General features: G+C 33.0%; 1 protein-coding gene across 2 annotated transcripts in view; it reads right to left on the bottom strand.

Moving 5' to 3' along the window:
• Nucleotides 1-20,059, bottom strand: part of TOP2B (DNA topoisomerase II beta) — a 68,931-nt gene that overhangs the window by 31,214 nt on the left and 17,658 nt on the right. The window contains exons 2-15 of one of the 2 annotated variants that reach the window (XM_017506221.2): nucleotides 17,180-17,350; nucleotides 15,936-16,026; nucleotides 14,585-14,648; nucleotides 9,835-9,980; nucleotides 8,903-9,000; nucleotides 7,608-7,820; nucleotides 5,529-5,702; nucleotides 4,320-4,421; nucleotides 4,079-4,216; nucleotides 2,459-2,597; nucleotides 2,007-2,164; nucleotides 1,732-1,857; nucleotides 700-810; nucleotides 514-619 (exon numbers count right to left, since the gene is read on the bottom strand). In XM_017506221.2, the coding sequence (XP_017361710.1) occupies nucleotides 514-619; nucleotides 700-810; nucleotides 1,732-1,857; nucleotides 2,007-2,164; nucleotides 2,459-2,597; nucleotides 4,079-4,216; nucleotides 4,320-4,421; nucleotides 5,529-5,702; nucleotides 7,608-7,820; nucleotides 8,903-9,000; nucleotides 9,835-9,980; nucleotides 14,585-14,648; nucleotides 15,936-16,026; nucleotides 17,180-17,350 (1,837 nt within the window). The remainder of the gene's footprint in view (nucleotides 1-513; nucleotides 620-699; nucleotides 811-1,731; nucleotides 1,858-2,006; nucleotides 2,165-2,458; nucleotides 2,598-4,078; nucleotides 4,217-4,319; nucleotides 4,422-5,528; nucleotides 5,703-7,607; nucleotides 7,821-8,902; nucleotides 9,001-9,834; nucleotides 9,981-14,584; nucleotides 14,649-15,935; nucleotides 16,027-17,179; nucleotides 17,351-20,059) is intronic. The other variant, XM_017506222.2, reaches the window with a different exon arrangement.

Here is a 20,059-nt window from a genome sequence, read left to right as displayed (position 1 = left end):
TCACATATGCCTGTAGTCCTAGCTATTTGGGGGGCTGAGGCAAGAGGATCACTTGAGCCCAGAAGGTCAAGGTGGCAGTGAGCTGTGTTCATGCCACTGCACTTCGGCCTGGTTGACAAAGCGAGATCCTGTCTCAACAACAATAATAGGATATTAAAGAAGGTTATGATAATGGTATTATGGTTGATTTTAAAAATTCTTTTAGAAATACACACTAAAGTAGTTATAGATGAAATACTAGACTATAATGTCTGGAATTTATTTCAAACTAATGGACTGGCAATAAGGGAGGTTTATAGGAAACAAAGCTGGTCATTGAAATGGTGATCCCATCCAATAGAATCTATTATACTAGTCTATTTGTATAAATTTTTCTATAACAATATTTTAAAATCAGCAATAGCTATTTTTGAAGTTTAAAATAGAGTCAAACTTTCAAAATGTCTTTTAGATTGCTTTCATAAAAATAAATCTATATCAGTATTTAAAGTTTAAGTATTTTAAAATACAAACCTTTATAGTACTTTATTTTCCAGGCTTTCTGATTTTCTATATGTTTTTTCCACTCATCAAATTCAGGAATACTATAGAAGGAAAGTTCCTGCTTATTTTTGCTTGCCTTAAATTAATTAAAAAAAAATTAGTTTTTCAGCAACCCTTTAAGACAACAATATAAAAATATATTAGTGCAAAGAGTACCTTTACAATAGGAGTAATAAACTCTTCGAGAAAACCATGCTTCAAAAGTGATGGCCAATTGTGATGGATGAAATTAATAAGCAGGCCTTTTATGTGAGAACCATCTTGATCCTAAATAAATGTTAGTAAAGTAAAAAGTCCTGTAATAATTTTATAAAATGATTACTTATATAAATTTTAAAACATGTGAATGCAAAAAACGAAACTCCAAATTTTAGAAATGCATTTTACAAATGATACTAAGATGATCATATTAATTTTTTCTTAATATGCAAATAATATAGTAGTAATAGACTGAATCTGTCATTATAAAAATATATTATCATTTTATCTGTTTTATAGTTTCCCCAGATTTCACTAAAAGAATGATTTAAGGATGGAAAATGCATAAAATAAAACATGGTTATAATGCCACCTTAATGGGCAATGGTAAGAAAACCCATGGACTACAGATATTCACAAGTCTCCTCTTGATATAAAAATAGGAAAATTTCTGCTTAAAAATATGTACTAATAGCAGTTCTTTTAGTTGCAGGTTTTCTCTACAAATATGTTAGAGTGCATAAGAGAAAACAGCTGAATGGATTTGAAATTCTTCCTTTTTGATTTTGTTTCTTTCCTGATTATTGTCATTTTACTATTTAAGTCCTCCTAGTATTTGTGCATCCCAAATTATGCCATCATGTACAAATATCAACCATTATCATTAATCTTTCTTACTTGTTAATTCCATCATTTTGTTCCTACTTGTAGGTAGGATGCCTTACTACCACACTGTATTATATTCTTCTCATATATATTGCATTTTAAAATATTCTTAAATAATTCATAAGATTGTTACCCCCCAAATTAGATAATATAAAATGTGCTTCATACAAATGTTTCCACTAAATGATGTAGGGTTTTTTTCTTCCACCTGATGTATAATCCCTTTCCGTTATACTATCTTGGGGCAAGTCTCATAAAACAAATATTAAAAGGAGAAAATGAAGAAGACATGAATTTCAAATATGTGCTAACTTTAAAACCAACCTGATCAGTCATAATCATAATCTTCCCATAGCGTAACGTTTTCAGAGATTCTGCATCATCGTAACTTTTCTTATATTGCAGACCAACTATTTTAATAATATTATTGATTTCTGCATTCTCCATGATCTGTTCAAAAAAGAAAAGTATTGAACGTATTATGAAGTGTTGAAATATACAAAAAAATGAGTCAGAAATTACATTTAAAAATTCAACAAGTTTAGTAGTTATTAGAAATGTCATGTGAGTATGTGTATACATATACAGATATATATTACCTGTTTATGAGAAGCTTCCCGTACATTAAGAATTTTGCCCCTGAGTGGAAAAACTCCGTATCTGTCTCGTCCAATCACACCTAATCCAGACACAGCCAGTGATTTGGCAGAGTCTCCCTCAGTTAATATCAGTGTACACTCCAGGGAATGTTTGCCACCTGAGAGAAATTTAAAATTATACAAAAATGAAGTCAGAAAATTAACATCAGAATGCTGAAAGTGAAAGACTATAAAAGTTACTTTATGTTATTGCTCAGTACAAGTATTAAGTATATTTTATTGAATTTTTATCCCCTGAAAATTAGTAATATGTTGTGTATGTGATCATTCCAAAAAAGTAAAATTATACTCTGAACGGAAAATCATAAACTATATGTAGAAAATTAAAAAAATTCTCTAACTAGATAAAAGTGAACCTTAAATCAAAATCTTTTAAAAAATATCAATCTTACCAGCATCATTAGCATCATCCAGTTTGGGAATACCTTTGATTTTACTGTATTTTACTGATGAACATTTCTTATTCAGCTGAGTCTGAGCCTTAAATTTCACCCAGTTCAGGATACTTTCTACAATGCCACAATTAGAGGCCTAAAAATAAAAGAATAATGGTATGCAAACAAGCTGAAAGTTCATACATTTAGCTAAAATGTATAGGGCCTAATGCATTACATGAAATCTGTGTGATTTTAAGGTATTTTAGGACAAAACAATAACGGTAATAAGAATAATGCCACAAGCTAATCAATTTTTACTCAACTACAGTAAAACTAAAGCTAAAATATAAATACATGAAAAATGGTAACTTTTACATATGAGAAACATTCTATTATAATAAAATCCATAAGAAATATACATTGCTCTTGTTACAAATTCATTTTGTTAAAATTAATACAGTGAAAACAGATCCACACATGAATCTACCACCTGGCAAAATCTAGATGTTCACATAGAGCTGATATCATTCAATACAAAATGTGTCACTATGACAAAAAGTATTAACATAAAAGGAACATTAGGATAAGCTTGGTAACTTATTAATAGACTTTATTCTTTAAATAGCTTGGTAATGAAACATACTGTTTGACCTTTGCAGTGAATCAATTTGTGACAAGATGTCAACCCAGACAGAAAATTTAATAAAGTTAAGCATCTCCAACTGTAAGTCCTAAAAGTTTTTTAATTATCCTGAGTGATATGATATTAGGTGTATGACATAGTTTTCTGGAATGTTTAAGACATAAACAAAAGAGGTGAACTATGTTGTCAAATTTAAACTTACTGCACCTAAAATGAAAAAGCATAAAATTTAAAATCAAATCACTTCATCAAAGAAACAACTGTCATGAGGACACAAATTTGGGAAAGTATTAATATAGGGTAACTTATACTCAGAATTCATTAACATTAGACCCAAAAGTACTACTTCTACAAGCCTTAAGTTAGAACTAAAAAACAACTTTTGTTTTTGTTTCTGATAATCTACATTTTGCAATTTGACAAATACGTTAGTTCTAGGGCAGTGATACAGCATTTCCCCACCAAAATTCCAAAAAGGAAAGGCTGTGATTGATTCATTTTCATTATTTATTTGTGCTCTCACCTTATTTTAGAGAAGTTAAGGTGGCCTAAAAAATTATATGCAAAGCAAAATAAAACTTTAAAACATGTAGAAAATAGTACATTTGTTATGCATAAGTCACCACATTTTTTAAAAATGTATAAAGTTAAGAATCAGTAGATGAGGGTGAAATGACAGTAGAAAAGATGAAAGAATCACATAAGGACCTGCACATTTGTTAGGAAAAATCTGACCTTTACAGTGATCAATGCAAAGCTGAAAATGCAATTAGTTACATAATCTCCTACTTTAGTTCTTTGCAAAACAATTGTTTTAGGAAACGTTAAAATCTATCCTTTAAAGTTATCAAATTAAGCATATTAGTTTACAGTGCAAGCATGCTTATACCCAGAGTTAATACGATGAAAGAAACTAATCACAAGTTAAATCAAGAAAACTACTTAATCAACTCTTAGTAACAGCAATGAAAAATAATACAAGTTTTACTCACTGCTTTAAAAAATTTTTCTGACAGCTGGCATTTAGACCCAAAACTTTTGGGCTGCAGAGTCATGTTTTCCTTAGTCTGAGAATCAAAAGTTGGATTTTCAATAAGGCAATTAATAAAAACCCATATATGGTTTTTTACCTGTTGAAAACATACCAAAAAGTCAACATCAGAGCTAATATTTAGTAATTCGGCACATATATAATGCATATGCTTCATATGCAATGTACAATGCATCCCTTACTTGAAATGGTTTCACTGATACACCAGCTTTATTCTTTTTCTTAACTACTTCAATCAGTTTACCAACAACTTGATCTACCACATAATCCACGTGCCGTCCACCCTAAAGAAAAAAAAGTATGAAATATGAAATCTTGTATTAGTGAAAAAACAAAAATATGAAATCCCAAATCTTGTATTGTTAAAGTAGCAAAATATTTTATCTGTATTACAAACCCTATTTTCTAAAAGAGTAATAGGAGTCTCAGAATCAGAGTTGGGATTTTAAAAAATAAGATATTTTGGCTACAGAGCCAATATACCAACTGCTATGTTTGTTTGTTTGTTTTTCTCACTTCAATTTTAACACTAATTCTGGGGTGCTTTTAACACCAACAGCCTTAAATTTCACCCAGTTCAGGACTCTCTGATTCTCCAGACAACAAATTGATGTTCAACGATGTGATTCAGTTTTGATACTAACTACCTGGAGTTAGCACAAGTACTTATGGTTGGTTAAGGGCTCAGTCCCATAGGACTGCCCACACTTCAGATGCTAGTCACTGCCCTAGGCTTCCTGTACTTCTAACCAACCAGCTATTAATTGGGGGATTCCCATGAATGACTCCTCAGGATTGATAATTTGCTAGAAGAGATCATAGAGCTCAAGAACACAGTTTACTTCATTGACCAGTTTTTTTTATATAGGATCCATCAAAACAGCCAAATGGAAGAGATGCATAAGGCACGGTATGGGGGAAAGGGTACACAAAACTCTATACCTTACCCAGACATGCCATCCTCTTAGACCTCAATGTATTCAGCAACCTAGGAGTTCTGTGAACTCCATTGTTCAGGGGTTTTTACGGAGCTTTATCACACAGCCATGATTGATTTTTAACTCAATCACCAGCCCCCTCTCCACTCCCCAGAGGTTGGGGAAGATGGGGCTGAAAGTTACAGAATAAGGAACTTGTTATCATTCTAAATTTCATAAAATATAAATATGTTCAACTAAAAACACTAATCATATAAACTTATTTCTCAATGAATGTTTAAGTAAATTTTAATACAGCAATTTCATAGAAATTTACGTATTCATTTTCATAAGTCAATTCTTAACAAAAACAGATTTGGGTTTTTTGGGGGTTACTGATACTGTTATTTATTTTGTAGTTTTTAATGAAGCCTTATTCTACCACTGACTTGGAAAAAGAATTTGCATACTTACTTTTGTAGTCGCAATACTATTTACAAAGCTGATTTGCTGGAATCCTTTTTCACTCAATGTGAGACAAACATCCCATCTTTCATTTGCAAGTTCATGAATAACTTTCAGGGCCACCCCAGTTTCATCCAATTTGTCTTTCACATAAAGATCTACATAACTGCGAAATCCATTTACCTATTAATTAAAAAAAAAAAATTAAGAATCTTACATTGGCGACTCAAATAGGTGAATGACATTAAATAAGTATATTCCATTTCCTCTCATTTACAATAGTTCTAAATGCACAGATCCAAATGTTAGTGGCATTTCCCAGATCTATTCCTTAACCCTTGACCTTTAAAAAAGAAATTTCTATGTGTACTCGAAAAAAGAGGATGTGAAAGGACAGGTAAATTGGTATAAAATATTTCAAAAATTTACATTTTTAAAATAAGGTAGACTTCCAGTTTCAATTCAGACATGTAATGAACTAGGGTGGGAAAAATCCTCTATCCTTACAAGAAAACAGGTGATCAGACAACAAATTAATGGTTTTTTCAAGAACCCATTGAAGAACTGAGATCACAGGATAGCCTGCCATCCTGAAGTCTGGAGAGACATAAGTGTCTGGCGGAGACCACAAAACCTAAGCTTTTGCTTACCTGGGGCAGATATTTATTAAGCTAGTAGAAACATTAAACTAGAAATTTTGACTAACTGCTGCTAGAAGTGTGTATGCTAGTGTGAGTAGCGCATAAAGCTTCTACGGGCTGTAACCATAAGGAGTTCATTCATGCTCTTGCAGGGTTTTCCTCCAGAAAACCCACCAAATTCTCACAGGGAAGATCAGTGAGAATCTAGAGAAGGTTTCCCCTCTGCACTCCCATAGTACTGGCTGGGAAATGGAAACAGAAGTTGCTAGGAAATCCACCCAGTTCTATCTTCCTCACCAAAAAAAAAAAAGCTTATTCTGCAGGGTAGCGGACCTCAAGGAAATAGGCTGAGAACACTAGTGGAATCCTGCTGCAGCTGGGGAAAGAGAATAGAGGGCAGAAAAAAAGTCTTTACCCACGGAAGAGGGGCATAAACTTGTAAAAGTCAAACCCCTGAGATACAGGTTCACCATGCACTCCAAAGACTGGGATGTAATCAGACATTAGAGATCATCTCCCCCACAATCTACCATCATGCCACCAAGCCTCCAGTAACAACAGTGGGTTTCAGCTGAAGAGCTGCAAGACAGACCATCTCTGAGGGGCAGCTCAAAAAGAAGGCCCTAAGCCAAGTGGAAAGACAAAAACAAGGAAGAATTTGGAAGTCTCTGGTATTCACAGCAACAACAAACCTCAACACTAATAGCTACAGCAAAAACAAATTTCAAACGCAGCTCATCTCTTGAGTAAATATAACGTAAGTCCCACACTAATGCCTATTTACTTCAATATCTACTTCCCTACAAACATATCTGGTTTTCCACAAAAACTTTTAGGGCATGCCAAAAGGCAAGAAAAAAACAACCTGAAAAGATAAAGCAATCATCAGAAACCAACTAAGTATCTCACAGATGTTGTAACATGTATCAGATACAGTATTTTAAGTAACTACAATTAATTAGCATGTTAAAGTATCTAGTGGAAAGTGAAGACAACATACAACTTCACTGAAGAGATGGAAACTAAAAGAAATAATCAAATGGAAGTGATAAAAATTAAAAAAATAGAAGACACAAGGAATGCCTTTGACAGGCTCTTCAGGAAACCTGATCCAGAGACTGAAAAAGTAAACTTGAATAGAGGGAAATAGAAATTAAACTAATACAAAAAGAAGAAGTAGAGTGAATAAAATTGACAAAGCATTCAAGAACTGGGGACAATATCAAATAATATAACATACACATAACTAACTCAAAAAGGAAAGGAAATAACAAGATAGACTAATTATTTGAAGAAACAATGGCCAAATGTATCAATAGTCACTTTAAATGTGAATCATCTAAACACACCAGTAAAAGATTACCAGACAAGCTTTAAAAAAGGAAGACTCAACAATACTCTCTCTATAAAATAACATAGTACTAAAACTATTTTAGGGGACACTTACAGGCAATTTCTTTCCATTAAACATGACCTTGACCCCTTTACATGAACCAGCCAAATCATACGCCCTCCTGGTCATGAGGGCCACAATATCCTTGTCAAGTTTTTCCATCTTAAATTTGGGCAGATCTGGTTGGAATGTTATGCATGTGTAATCTTCACCATCAAAATGTTTAATTTTGGCTTCAGAAGTCTTCATCATATTATTCATCCATGTCTTCAAAAGAAAAAAAATTCAAATATTTCTATAATGCTTCCACATTTCATGATATATAAAGACGCCACTCATTAAATACATTCATTTACCAAACTATATCAATTTTCCAACTTCACAACAAACCATACACATCCTCAGTAATATTACAGACAAAAAAAATAGTAAATACAGTCAGCCCTTGTGTAGCCACAGGTTCTACATTTGCAAATTCAACCAACTGCAGCTTAAAAAATATTTGTGAAAAAAAACAAAAAACACAAATTTTTAAGATACAGCATAACTGTTTACAGGGTATTTACATTGTATTAGGTATTACAAGTAATCTAGAGATGATTTAAAGTACATGAGAAGATGTGCATGGGTTATATGCAAATACTACCCCTTTTTATACAAAAGACTCGATCGTCCTCTAATTTTGGTCCAGGAAGGGGATCCCAGAACTAATCCTCCTGAGGGACAACTGTACCACTCTGATAATAATTCCATGTTAAAAATAAACTGAACTGCACAACTTTATAAACTGTCACCAAAACCTCTTTCAAGTTCTTCAACATGACCATATAGACTTTTACAAAAATAAACATGCGTGATGATTTTCCTGACAAAATTACTTTAGCTTACTTCAACAACAGGTTGTTGGAGAGCAATAAAGAAAATTTAAAATAAAAATAAAAATTATTTTAGCTTATATAAAATTTCAAATCATTTTCATAGACCTGCAAGAACAAAATAAAATTCTGAAATATAAATCTGATGATTCACTGACGAATTTTTCAAACACTAAATTGTTGCGTGTACATAAGTCTGTGAGGTTCAGGACATTTTCATGAATACTTAACTAAGTTAAATAAAGTCTGTTAAATAAACCATTTTGTTTTAAAGGAACGGTAGAGGAACAGGCTTATATTAAATCTCCCAGGCATTCTGATGTCTCTTTACTCTGATGACTCGAATAACGCTTTTTAAAAAAAAAAAAAATGAAGTTATATAGGCATCACCGCAATTTACCTAAGGTTCCACTAACTAAGCAAAATAACAAACCATTATTTTTAAAAAAAGAAATAGATGTGTTTCTAGCGTACCTGCTTAAAACTGTGTTTATATTCTTTGCAAGCTGTTTCTACTGTAAACTTTGTACTGAAAATATTACAAAGTTTTGCACCATAACCATTACGACCACCTGTAAGAAAAATTCAATGTGAAAGGTTTAGTAAAAATGTTTTTAATGGAACTTTGTTAATTCACTACCACAGGGCAAGTCTGTTGCAAAAGAGCTCCACTAAATGCATTATCAATCACCGACTGAAAATTCCAGAGTATATTTAGATTTTTTTTCATTTAAAGAAAGATACAATTAATATTTACCACATACAGTAGTGTAATTAAAATGGGTGTTTTGTATATTTATCAAAGTCTTTACAATTTCAAAAACATTAAGTTTTGTATGTTTCATGATCCAGTAAATCTCTGTATGAAATCTGAACTTTCTATCAAAGTTGCTTCTCTATCACAAAATTTTAATCTATATCATTTCCCAGAGCCTTGGTTTTTTTTTTTTTTTAAAAAAAACTATCAATCTACGTGGGCAACATAAATAAGCATGAAAAGATATGGTTTTGGTCAAAGCACTTTCAACTCTATTTACAGAGTCTAAATTTTCAATCCTGACCTTCTTAAGGAAAACAGTTTAAAAGTAACTTAATACCAAAAGACATAGTGCTTATGTAATAACAAATTTATATATATAGACATTATACCAGTCCTATCTAAATCAAAACCCAAACTGTTAGCCAAGTTAAACTTCCAGCTGTTCTAACATAAAGTCAATGTACTATCAGACATAAGGTTTTTAAGTGTCACTTAGATTGTTATCAAGACAATATTTTTACATAATTTATAAATATTAATTCTGAAAATGATTTTCTCACACCAAAACCACAGATTTCCTTAGAAAGTTACACATTTTATATTAAGAAAACAGTATTTTTCAACCAAAATTCCATTCAGACTTTACCTGTAACTTTTTTCTCATCATCATCATAGTTACTGGATGTTAAAAGCTGTCCAAAAATTAAAGCAGGAACATAAACTTTCTCTACTTTGTGTTCTACTACTGGAATGCCTTTCCCATTATTCCAAATGCTTATAATGTTAGATTCACTGTAAAAAACAAACAAACAAACAAACAAGTAGAATTTAGAGCTTAAAATAGTAAAGATAAATTAATTCATTAAAAGGTAATCTAGAATAAATCTTAATGATTATAAGCAAGATACTAGTCATTATCAATTGGAAGACATTGATTCATCTCTCAAGAAAATACTTGCTGAAGACAAACATTTCTTTCCCTGAGTCATAACTAATAAAGGAGGATTATGAAGGAAATAAAGGCAAGGAATGGAAAATTACAGATCTTAAGCACCTCAGGATGACAAAGAAGCGCAACATACTTAAGAGAAAAACTTAAGAAAAGGTTTCACCACGTTTAGCACATGGTGCTGTAATTAAGATAGACATTTTGTAACTTAATTATCTTCACAACTTCAAAAAAAAAAAAAATCAATGTTTGGCATCCTCAACATTCTCTAAGTCCATATGATTATGAAATTGGAACTTGCTATCAAACTCACCTCTCTTATAAAATTTCAATCTATATCATTTCTCAGATCTGGTTTTCCGTAATCTCTAAACAATTATTCAGAATTCTATAACCTTGCTCCATTGATAATCTTCAACAAAAATTAGGAATAAGAATATTGTGTTTAAGAGTTTGCAAATAAAGTTTCTTTTTTTTTTTTTTTTTTTGTGCGGGTTTTCACTCATGTTACCCAGGCTGGAGTGCAATGGCACAATCTCGGCTCACCGCAACCTCCGCCTCCTGGGTTCAGGCAATTCTCCTGCCTCAGCCTCCTGAGTAGCTGGGATTACAGGCACGTGCCACCATGCCCAGCTAATTTTTTGTATTTTTAGTAGAGACGGGGTTTCACCATGTTGACCAGGATGGTCTCGATCTCTTGACCTTGTGATCCACCCGCCTCGGCCTCCCAAAGTGCTGGGATTACAGGCTTGAGCCACCGCGCCCGGCTGCAAATAAAGTTTCAAAAATAATTAGAGCTGGAAAAAAACATCGAAAATCTAAATATCCAATACTTACCAGTTGGAAAGAGGTTAAATAAATTATGACACACCAACATAATAAAATATTTGCAAATAGTTAGAATTAAGTGTATCTATTTAAGTTAATTAGGAAGGCTGTCTATAATATGTTGAATAAAAAGAAAGATATAGGCTGGGTGTGGTGGCTCATGCCTGTAATTCCAGCACTTTGGGAGGCCGAGGCAAGCAGATCATGAGGTCTGGACATTGAGACGGTGAAACCCTATCTCTACTAAAAATACAAAAAATTAGTCAGGTGTGGTAGCACAAGCTTGTAGTCAGTCCCAGCTACTTGGGAGGCTGAGGCAGGAGAATCGCTTGAATCTGGGAGGTGGAGGCTGCAGTGAGCCGAGATTGCGCTACTACACTCCAATCCAGCCTGGGCGACAGAGTGAGACTCCGTCGAGAGAGAGAGAGAGAGAGAGAGAGAGAGAGAGAGAGAGAGAGAGAAAATAGTATATATACTATGATTCCATTTGTTAAAGAAAGAAATGTCTACATATATATTTTAGCATGAGTATACAATATTTTTTGAAAGTTATAAAGTTTCAACTCTAAAGAATACTTAAGTTAGAGGAATATTTTGAACTCTGGTTAATATGCTTTCCACGTTTTTTCTTTTTCTTTTTTTTTTTTTTTTTTGAGAAGGAATCTTACTCTGTCACCCAGGCTGATCATGCAGTGGCACGATCTCAGCTCACTACAACCTCTGCCTCCTGGGTTCCAGTAATTCTCCCACTTTGGCCTCCCCAGTAGCTGGGATTACAGTGCGTGCCACCACAATCGGCTGATTTTTGCATTTTTAGTAGAGACAGGGTTTCACCATGTTGGTCAGGCTGGTCTTGAACTCCTGACCTTGTGATCCTCCCAAAGTGCTAGCATTACAGACGTGAGCCACTGCGCCCAGCCTCCATGTTTGTTTTTAATCAGATAGACAACCACAAGTAAATTGTTTCAATACTGTTATATTATTTAATAAGTGTTAAGCTCCCTTGTAAGAAATTGCTATAAATTCTCTAACTTCTAGATGAACTGTCCAAATTCTGCAAGGCATGTCTTGTATTTAAAAGTCTATTCTTATGGCTTTACAACCGTGACTTTTTCCTTAAATTTTATCCCTCCATCACAGAATAGTATGGGGGAAAAAAGAGTAAGAGCAAGGCTACTACATATTCTATATACTTTGCCCATTAACTATTAAAATTTAACCTCTCCTCCACACAAGAAGTTTATGTGCACAAATGTACAAAGAAAAATAAAAATCTGCTATACAAAAATGTTAAAAGAATGTCAAAGGATACAAAAATGGACAGCAAAGAAAACTAGGTCAATTGTTTTAATTGATTTTAATCCAAGTAATACTAATTTATTTATTTAATCCAAGTAATACCAATTCTATAGTATAGTATTTATTTTAATCCAAGTAATACTAATTCTATAGTATATGCGGTAAAAAAAAAAAAAAAAAAGTGATTATGGGACAAAATTCACAAGACCCAAAATGTTATAGTTAAAATTCAGAAAATAAAATATATGAATCAGCAAACTTTCACAAAATGCCTGCCTATTGCCAATTTTAGAAGTATATGAAATTCAATTAAAAGCAAGAGAAATACTCAATTTCTCATCAATGATTCTTAAACAACAAAACAAATAAGAAAGGTGGGATGAGAACATATACTACCACCACCTTTTTTCTTGGAGTACCTAAGGATTTTTGTTTATATTGAAATAAAATAATTTTCTAGCAGAAGCAGTTAAAATGAGGTGGGAAATATGAAAAAAAAAAAAAAAAGCGAAATATGAAAAAAAAAAAAAAAAAAAAAAAAAAAAAAAAAGCTGATACCTGAGTGCCATTAAGAAGCAAATAAACTAAGTTATATTTTCCCTCACTCTTACTCCTACACAAAAATGTTCATTAGAAACAGAGTACAAAATGGAGCGATAAAGGCACTAGAATTACTAGACTTACGTAGAATTATTATTTGTACAAAATCTGTAATGAGTTGAAAAGTAAAATAAACCAAGAGCCCTTATCCAGTCTACAGAGTTGTCTTATAGCTCACTTCTTTGTCGTCCTTTTTTTTTTTTTTTTTATTTAAGACAGGGTCTTGCTCTACGCCCAGGCTGGAGTGCAGTGGCACAATCATGCCTCACTGCAGCCTAACCTCCTAGGTTCAAGCAATTCTCCCACCTCAGCCTCCTGAGTAGCTGGAACTACAAGCTCGCGCAACCATGCCCAGCTGATTTCTGTATTTTTTTTGTAGAAACAGGTTTTCACCATGTGGCCCAGACTGGTCTCAAACTCCTGGGCTCAAGGGATCTGCCTGCCTCCGCCTCCCAAAGTGCCAGGATTACAGTAGTGACCAGCTGTACCTGGCTTAGCTCACTTCTTTATCACTTTGTTATGATGACAGTTTTTTAAATTTAATCTTATTGGATTAATGTAGCTAAAATAATTGGATTAATATGGCTAGAACCACATAAAAGAACTAAACAACTGCAATTATGTGTATCAAGAATGTATTTAAGGAAGGTCCTTTCTTCCTTAGTTTTCAATTAATTGTTCAATTTTGAAAAAAATTCAAAGATATCAAACATTCAGCATCTATTATTCCTTACTCTCCTAAAACATAATAAATGAAGAGAGATCTGTTTTTTAACTGACAACTGCCTAAATAAGAAAAGGAATTTTAACAGCCAAAATTTTCTTGAAACCATCTTAAACTCTGTTTAAGTTGTAACTTACAAATGTCTTGTACGCCTTATCATATAAATTCTCAAGAATGTGTTCATTATAGAAATAATTTAAATTTTTTTAAAAAAGAGAATGGAGAAGAAAAATAAAGAATTTTAACCACATAGTTATATGCTAACATTTTCATATAAAATATAGTTAACTTCATGGTATAACCAAATACAAATTATAGTTTTATTATACTACCAATCTTAACTATACCACGTGAAATTAGATTAATAGTAAAAGTGTACCTGAATTATTAGATTTTTATGTTTACTAGAGAAAAATCTTAAAATCATGCTAAATAACTTTTAAATTTACAAAGAATGGATGTAATACTTTACAAAAGGAACGCTGGTTAAAAACAAGATAAGCCTAACAGCTATGTTTCTGATTTAACACTACTAGTTTTTATACACATTTATCCTACGAAAAAATAAATCGATTTATACAGTGATATAATTAGCTAAAGACCTGGTTATACCCAAAGTACGTAATTTATTAAATTATGTCATAAATAATGGAAAACTCCAAACATCAGTCATGAAAAGTAGATTTAAAGCATAATGTAAATGGAATCACACCAATGGCCCTTAGCCTTGAGTCCCAAAGTAAAGGTAAGAAAAGATAGGGTGATTAGCAGTTGAAATAGCATACATAGCATCAAAGAAAAATGGCCTTCATGAGCCCCGATAGCAAAGCTCTTTGGAAGAAAAGACAATAAATGACACTGAAAAGAGGCAAAAATAATAAAACAACAGGTAAACAAAATGGTACTACTCATATACTTTATTTGAGGAGTACTCATAAATTGGGGACTATCTGAATAAAACTTAGCATAAAAAAATTAAACTTTAAATATACTTACGGATCAATAGAAACTTTAATACAAGTCATGTTCTTATCCCTTTGTTTATTGTCAGCAGCATTAACTACAAAATTAAACATCTCAGTGAGTAATATACAAAATTACATTAAAAATACATGGACACAACTATATGTGTATCACTGCTTAATATAAACATCTACATATGGTAATAGTTAATAAAATTACTATTAACTTCTCATATACAATCTTATTTTCCAAATAATATTCCTAAATTGTATTAACACACCAAAGTACTGTTATGCTTTCCACCACAAAAAAAGAGGAAATGTTTTAGTGATACATATAAATCAAAACAAATTAAGAACAAACATCTGCACTTTACAATATTCAAATCCAGGTCTAAAAGTTAAAAACTTTTGTTTAATTATATCTTGGTAACAAGCAATTGCATTCTAGTGATCTCTTTCAATAAACTAGTGACTTTATAGGCATATTGAATAGAAACCAGTTATTTTTTAGTTACAAAGAAAAAGTCTTTAACACCCTTAGAAACCAAAATTCTGTATCCTAGGCACCATAGCTGGCAATAGAAATATTTTTTGCATTCATTAACCACTGCTTCAAGGAAATTTGAACACAATCATAGAAGAAATATACTCCTGACAAACACTTGTAATAAACGTAAAACAGTAAAATTATAGTTTGGAGGCAAGAGTAAAGGTATAAAATGTAACCCAGTTTTAATCTCTTATCTCTTCACCAAATACCAACAGAAGCAGCTCTGAGAGACCCATACAACTGCACTAAGAAACCTCAAGTTGTACTGATGAGGTGGCGGAGAAAGAGAATTTCTAGAGTGTCCTTGGTTAAAATACTTCCAAAGTACAAGCATTCCCTAGGAGTCAACTAGGCACTCATTTAATTTAATTAATCATGTGATTTGGAGAAGACAGAGATCAGTTAGAGCAATGGTTACTAAACTTGGCTGTCCAACAGAAATATCTGATTTGTTGGTGAAAAACGTATTTACATGTCCCACCAACTCAATGAATCTGCAAAATCAGTCCCTTTCATCTCCATATTCAAGATGTCCGCTGGGTAACTATGACGCTAGCAAATCCCAGATGACTAGACATACAGGAGTACAGACCAACTGTGGTATTACAAATACAACACATTCATTTCATAGATAAAAAAATGAAACAAAGATGAAACAGAAATATTAAAATGTTACAGATCACAGTATAAATTTTCTGAACATCATTTATATTCAGAAGAATAAAAGCCAGGGACACATCTTTAAAATTTATACTAAGTCTGGCTTTATATATAAAGGGACATTACGATGATACTAATAGAAACATGCATTAAATCCTAAGCAAGTACTCACCCAAAATTTCATCAAAGATCTTATATAAACCTGGCACAAAGGTAACCTCTCTGCAATTCATTCCTACATCTTCATCATACACCCACATTAACTGCATTGAAAAATTCAAAAATATTTTACTCAATAAATCCTTAACATCAATTTGTCATAGTATAATCCACATCCTGTCATTTACTCTATATAAATACTTAGATCTGCCAAGTAGAAAAACATATAACTTCAGAAATAGTCTTCACTATTCATATTAACCTCAAAATTGAGAAATTGTTCATTTCGTATCAAGTTTGTATTATTATAGTCAGTTTTAATATAAGACATCAAGAATTATTTGAAAAAGTATTATAGTTGAAAAAGTAAAAACATCTTACATTACTTCAACTTCATGCTTTATATTTTTTTTATAATATAGGGAACACAGTAAAATAATGCAAAGAAAGACAGACTTTGGAGTCAGTTCTACTTTGAATCCCAGTTCTTAATAGTTGAGAGATATGAGCAAGTTATTTAAATTTATGTAAGCTTCCCTTTCTTCATCTATAGAGATAAAAGAATCTACTTTCCAAAACTGTTAGGATCAAATGAGATAAAATATGTAAGCCAAGTTCATAGTAAGCATTAAACAATAGTCAGTATATCTGTACAAATTCTGCAAGGTACTACCATTAATGACAATATGAAGTTAACATTAATGACAATATGAAGTTAAAGACTTACAAGGCCAGGCATGGTGGCTCACACCTGTAATCCTAGCACTTTGGGAGGCCGAGGTGGGCATATTACCTGAGGTCGGGAGTTCAAGACCAGCCCGGCCAACGTGGCAAAACCCCATCTTTACTAAAAATACAAAAATTAGCCCAGCATGGTGGCACATGCCTGTAATCCCTGTTACTCAGGAGGCTAAGGCAAGAGAATCACTTGAACCCAGGAGGCAGAGGTTGCAGTGAGCCAGGATCGAGCCACTGCACTCCAGCCTCGGTGAGATAGTGAGACACCTTGGGGCGCGGGGAAGAGTTATAACAAAAGTTTGTATGGCATCATTTTACTCTATACTTCTTTCTTCTGATGGCTTTTATCCCCAGAAAAAAGTGAATACATTTCTACTAGATATGTCATCCTACTTTGCTCACGACTATAGACACATGAAACTACAGATTTCCAAAGCATATAATTAAAATAGTTCTATCAATATATTAAAAAGTAGATATCGATACACATCTCCTAATTTTGATTCTAGCAATAATTACCTGTGTCAATGGCTCCACTGACCCAATATATGTATCAGGACGAAGAAGAATGTGTTCAAGTTGTGTCTTCTTCTGATACACTCTCTCAACAGACAACTTCTTTGAAGAATCATTTTTGTTGGCAGTTTCTGACTCTTCTTTTTTTGCAGCATTGTTCTGATCAAAAAGAGTCTAAAATTAACCAAAAAATCAAATTTAAATAACCTACCAAGGGGTAAACAATGAGTAATGGACACATGACATGGGTTTTCTTTTTTAATGGCAAAATTATCTTTCAGATCCACTGATTTTTTTTTAATTATTTATTCATTTATTTATTTATTTTGAGACAGAGTCTCACTCTCTCATCAGGTGTAGCGGCACGATCTCAGCTCACTGCAACCTCCGTCTCCCGCGTTCAGCAATTCTCCTGCCTCAGCCTCCCAAGTAGCTGGGACTACAGGCACACACCATCACACCCATCTAATTTTTTTGTATCTTTAGTAGAGACAGGGTTTCAGTATGTTGGCCAGGATGATCTCAATCTCTTGACCTCATGATCCACCCACCTTGGCCTCCCAAAGTGCTGGGGTTACAGGCATGAGGCACTACTCACCCAGCCTGATTTTTTAAATCCTAAAGAAAACACAGGTCTTTTTACTGACAGTCTGGCTCCTATTATACAACACGAACCTGTAGTTTTGACTGAGCCCAAAACGTGGGTATAGTCACCAGAATCACTAGAGCAGTCTCTAGCTACTCAATCCAAAACATTTCCCAATTCTATATCAAGGGTTTTTTTGTTATTTGTTTTTTGCTTTCCTTGAGACAGAGTCTTACTCTGTCACCCAGGCTGCAGTGCAGTTGCGTAATCTTGGCTAACTGCAGCCTCTGCCTCCATGTTTCAAGTGATTCTCCTGCCTCAGCCTCCTGAGTTGCTGGGACTACAGATGCACACCGCCATGCACAGCAATTTTTTTTTTTTTTTTTTTTTTTCATAGATAAGAGGTTTCACCATGCTGACCAGGCTGGTCTCGAACTCCTGGCCTCAAGTTATCAGTCTGCCTTGGCCTTCCAAAGTGCTGGGATTACAGGCGTGAGCCACCATGCCTGGCCTCAAATTAATTTTTGGGGTCCTCAAAACCTCCCAAGAAATTTGAGTTCTGGTCAGGTTACAGAAGCACAATGACTGAACCTGACTAGGTGCAGGGGTCCCAAAAGCTTTCAGATGTAAGTTCCCTACCATTAAGCTACTGAAGACTACAGTAAAGGATAAACAAAAATGACCTATGCAAAATATTAACCTATGTGGTTAATAAGCACTAATATGACTAAAAATATAAAGGTTTATAAAATCCTCAAATTTCACACATTTGTAGATCATGCCAATAATTCCTGACATATCAGCTCTGGGCACCCCAATACTGATTCCAGTTTCTTTACCAATTTCAAAGAGGCACAGGTTGGTGATCTTAACACTAAACATTCCTACAGCAGATGAGGATGTCAAATCAAATTTCTAAGGTCTACAAATTTCTTTATCTTCTTAACAGCAGCAGAGAAGATACTTCTCTCCTTCTAGGATTCTTTAATGCTGACAAATATAACACCCCAATGAAAAGACAATATGATGGCCTATTTTTTCCGAGTCAAAAAAATAACTCAAAAGACACAATGAAAATTCTTCCTAGGCCTTCAAATTTTAGAAAAAAAAAAAAAAAAAAAAAAAAAACAGAATACAGACAATAGAAGACACAGAGGTTTTGTGCATTTTAACAAGCAGTATGCAACATCAATTCAAGTTCTAGATGTAACATCCCATCATCTTTAAAGTTTTTATTTTTAAAAACTATATCATCAAATATATTTAAAAATCAAAATATATGACCTCTGAGAAGTCTAAACCAAGGATTTAAAATAACCTAAGGAAACTCAAACATTAATTATAACTTCCCAATGCAGTAGTTTTATATAAAATTAAAGATTTAATATTTCAAAATAAGAGCATTAAAAATAACTCATTTTACTTGATTTTAAACTATATTCTTATACATTCCTACATTTATAAGCTTATCCATTAACACTGCTCAAAGACAATTAAAAATAGCTTTGGGTAAAAGAAAATAATTCTGTTTCACAAAGTTTTCACATTTTACTTCTGCAAAAGTTAGATGATAAACTAGCTAGCCAGAAAGATGTACTTTATTCTACCAAATAGTCTTCAAATTTCTAATTATATTCCTTGCTTTATATGAAGAAATAGCTGATTAATAGAAACGAATTTATGTTTAAGGACAAGGCATGGTGACGTTAACTTATAGAAACAATTCTAACAATAAAATCGTAATTGATGTTTTAATGGAGCCTCAAAATACTTAGAACAAAGATCATAATCAATAAAATTACACTCTAAACAGTACTCAAAGAAGACAGATGCTATAGAATTGAAGGTAGGTAACATTTTACCATTAACTTGGAACTGCTATTCTAAGTTTGCAATATTGACACAAAGGTTGGGGATGCATGAAAACCATACAAGTAAAAGCTTTCCTATTCCAGGCTACTCTTCCAAAACCAACCGCATCACAAAGAAAGTATTTTCAAGATTAGACTCAACCAGAGGATCATGTGTATCTAATCTGTATGAACTAAAGTGAACTAAAGGGTACACAGGGATAAAAAACAGGAGTAAAATCTTACCTCATGCTTTCTTCAAGAACTTACAACTTTTCCATATTTCCTTACTTATAATCGCCACCTCTTCCTCCCTGCATCTCCTCCCAAATGAATATATTAGAAAAAAATGTTTGAAAGTTTGAACCCACCAAATCCCTTGCCATTCTTGCTAACGTAATGTCTAAAAAACCAGATAACATGTGAGCATGGTCAGCCAGATGGCAA

This window comes from Cebus imitator, unplaced genomic scaffold (assembly GCF_001604975.1).
Source record: "Cebus imitator isolate Cc_AM_T3 unplaced genomic scaffold, Cebus_imitator-1.0 Scaffold351, whole genome shotgun sequence".
Classification (NCBI taxonomy): Eukaryota; Metazoa; Chordata; class Mammalia; order Primates; family Cebidae; genus Cebus; species Cebus imitator.
The sequence above is the reverse complement of the archived record's forward strand: the minus strand, read 5'-3'. Positions and strand labels throughout refer to the sequence as shown.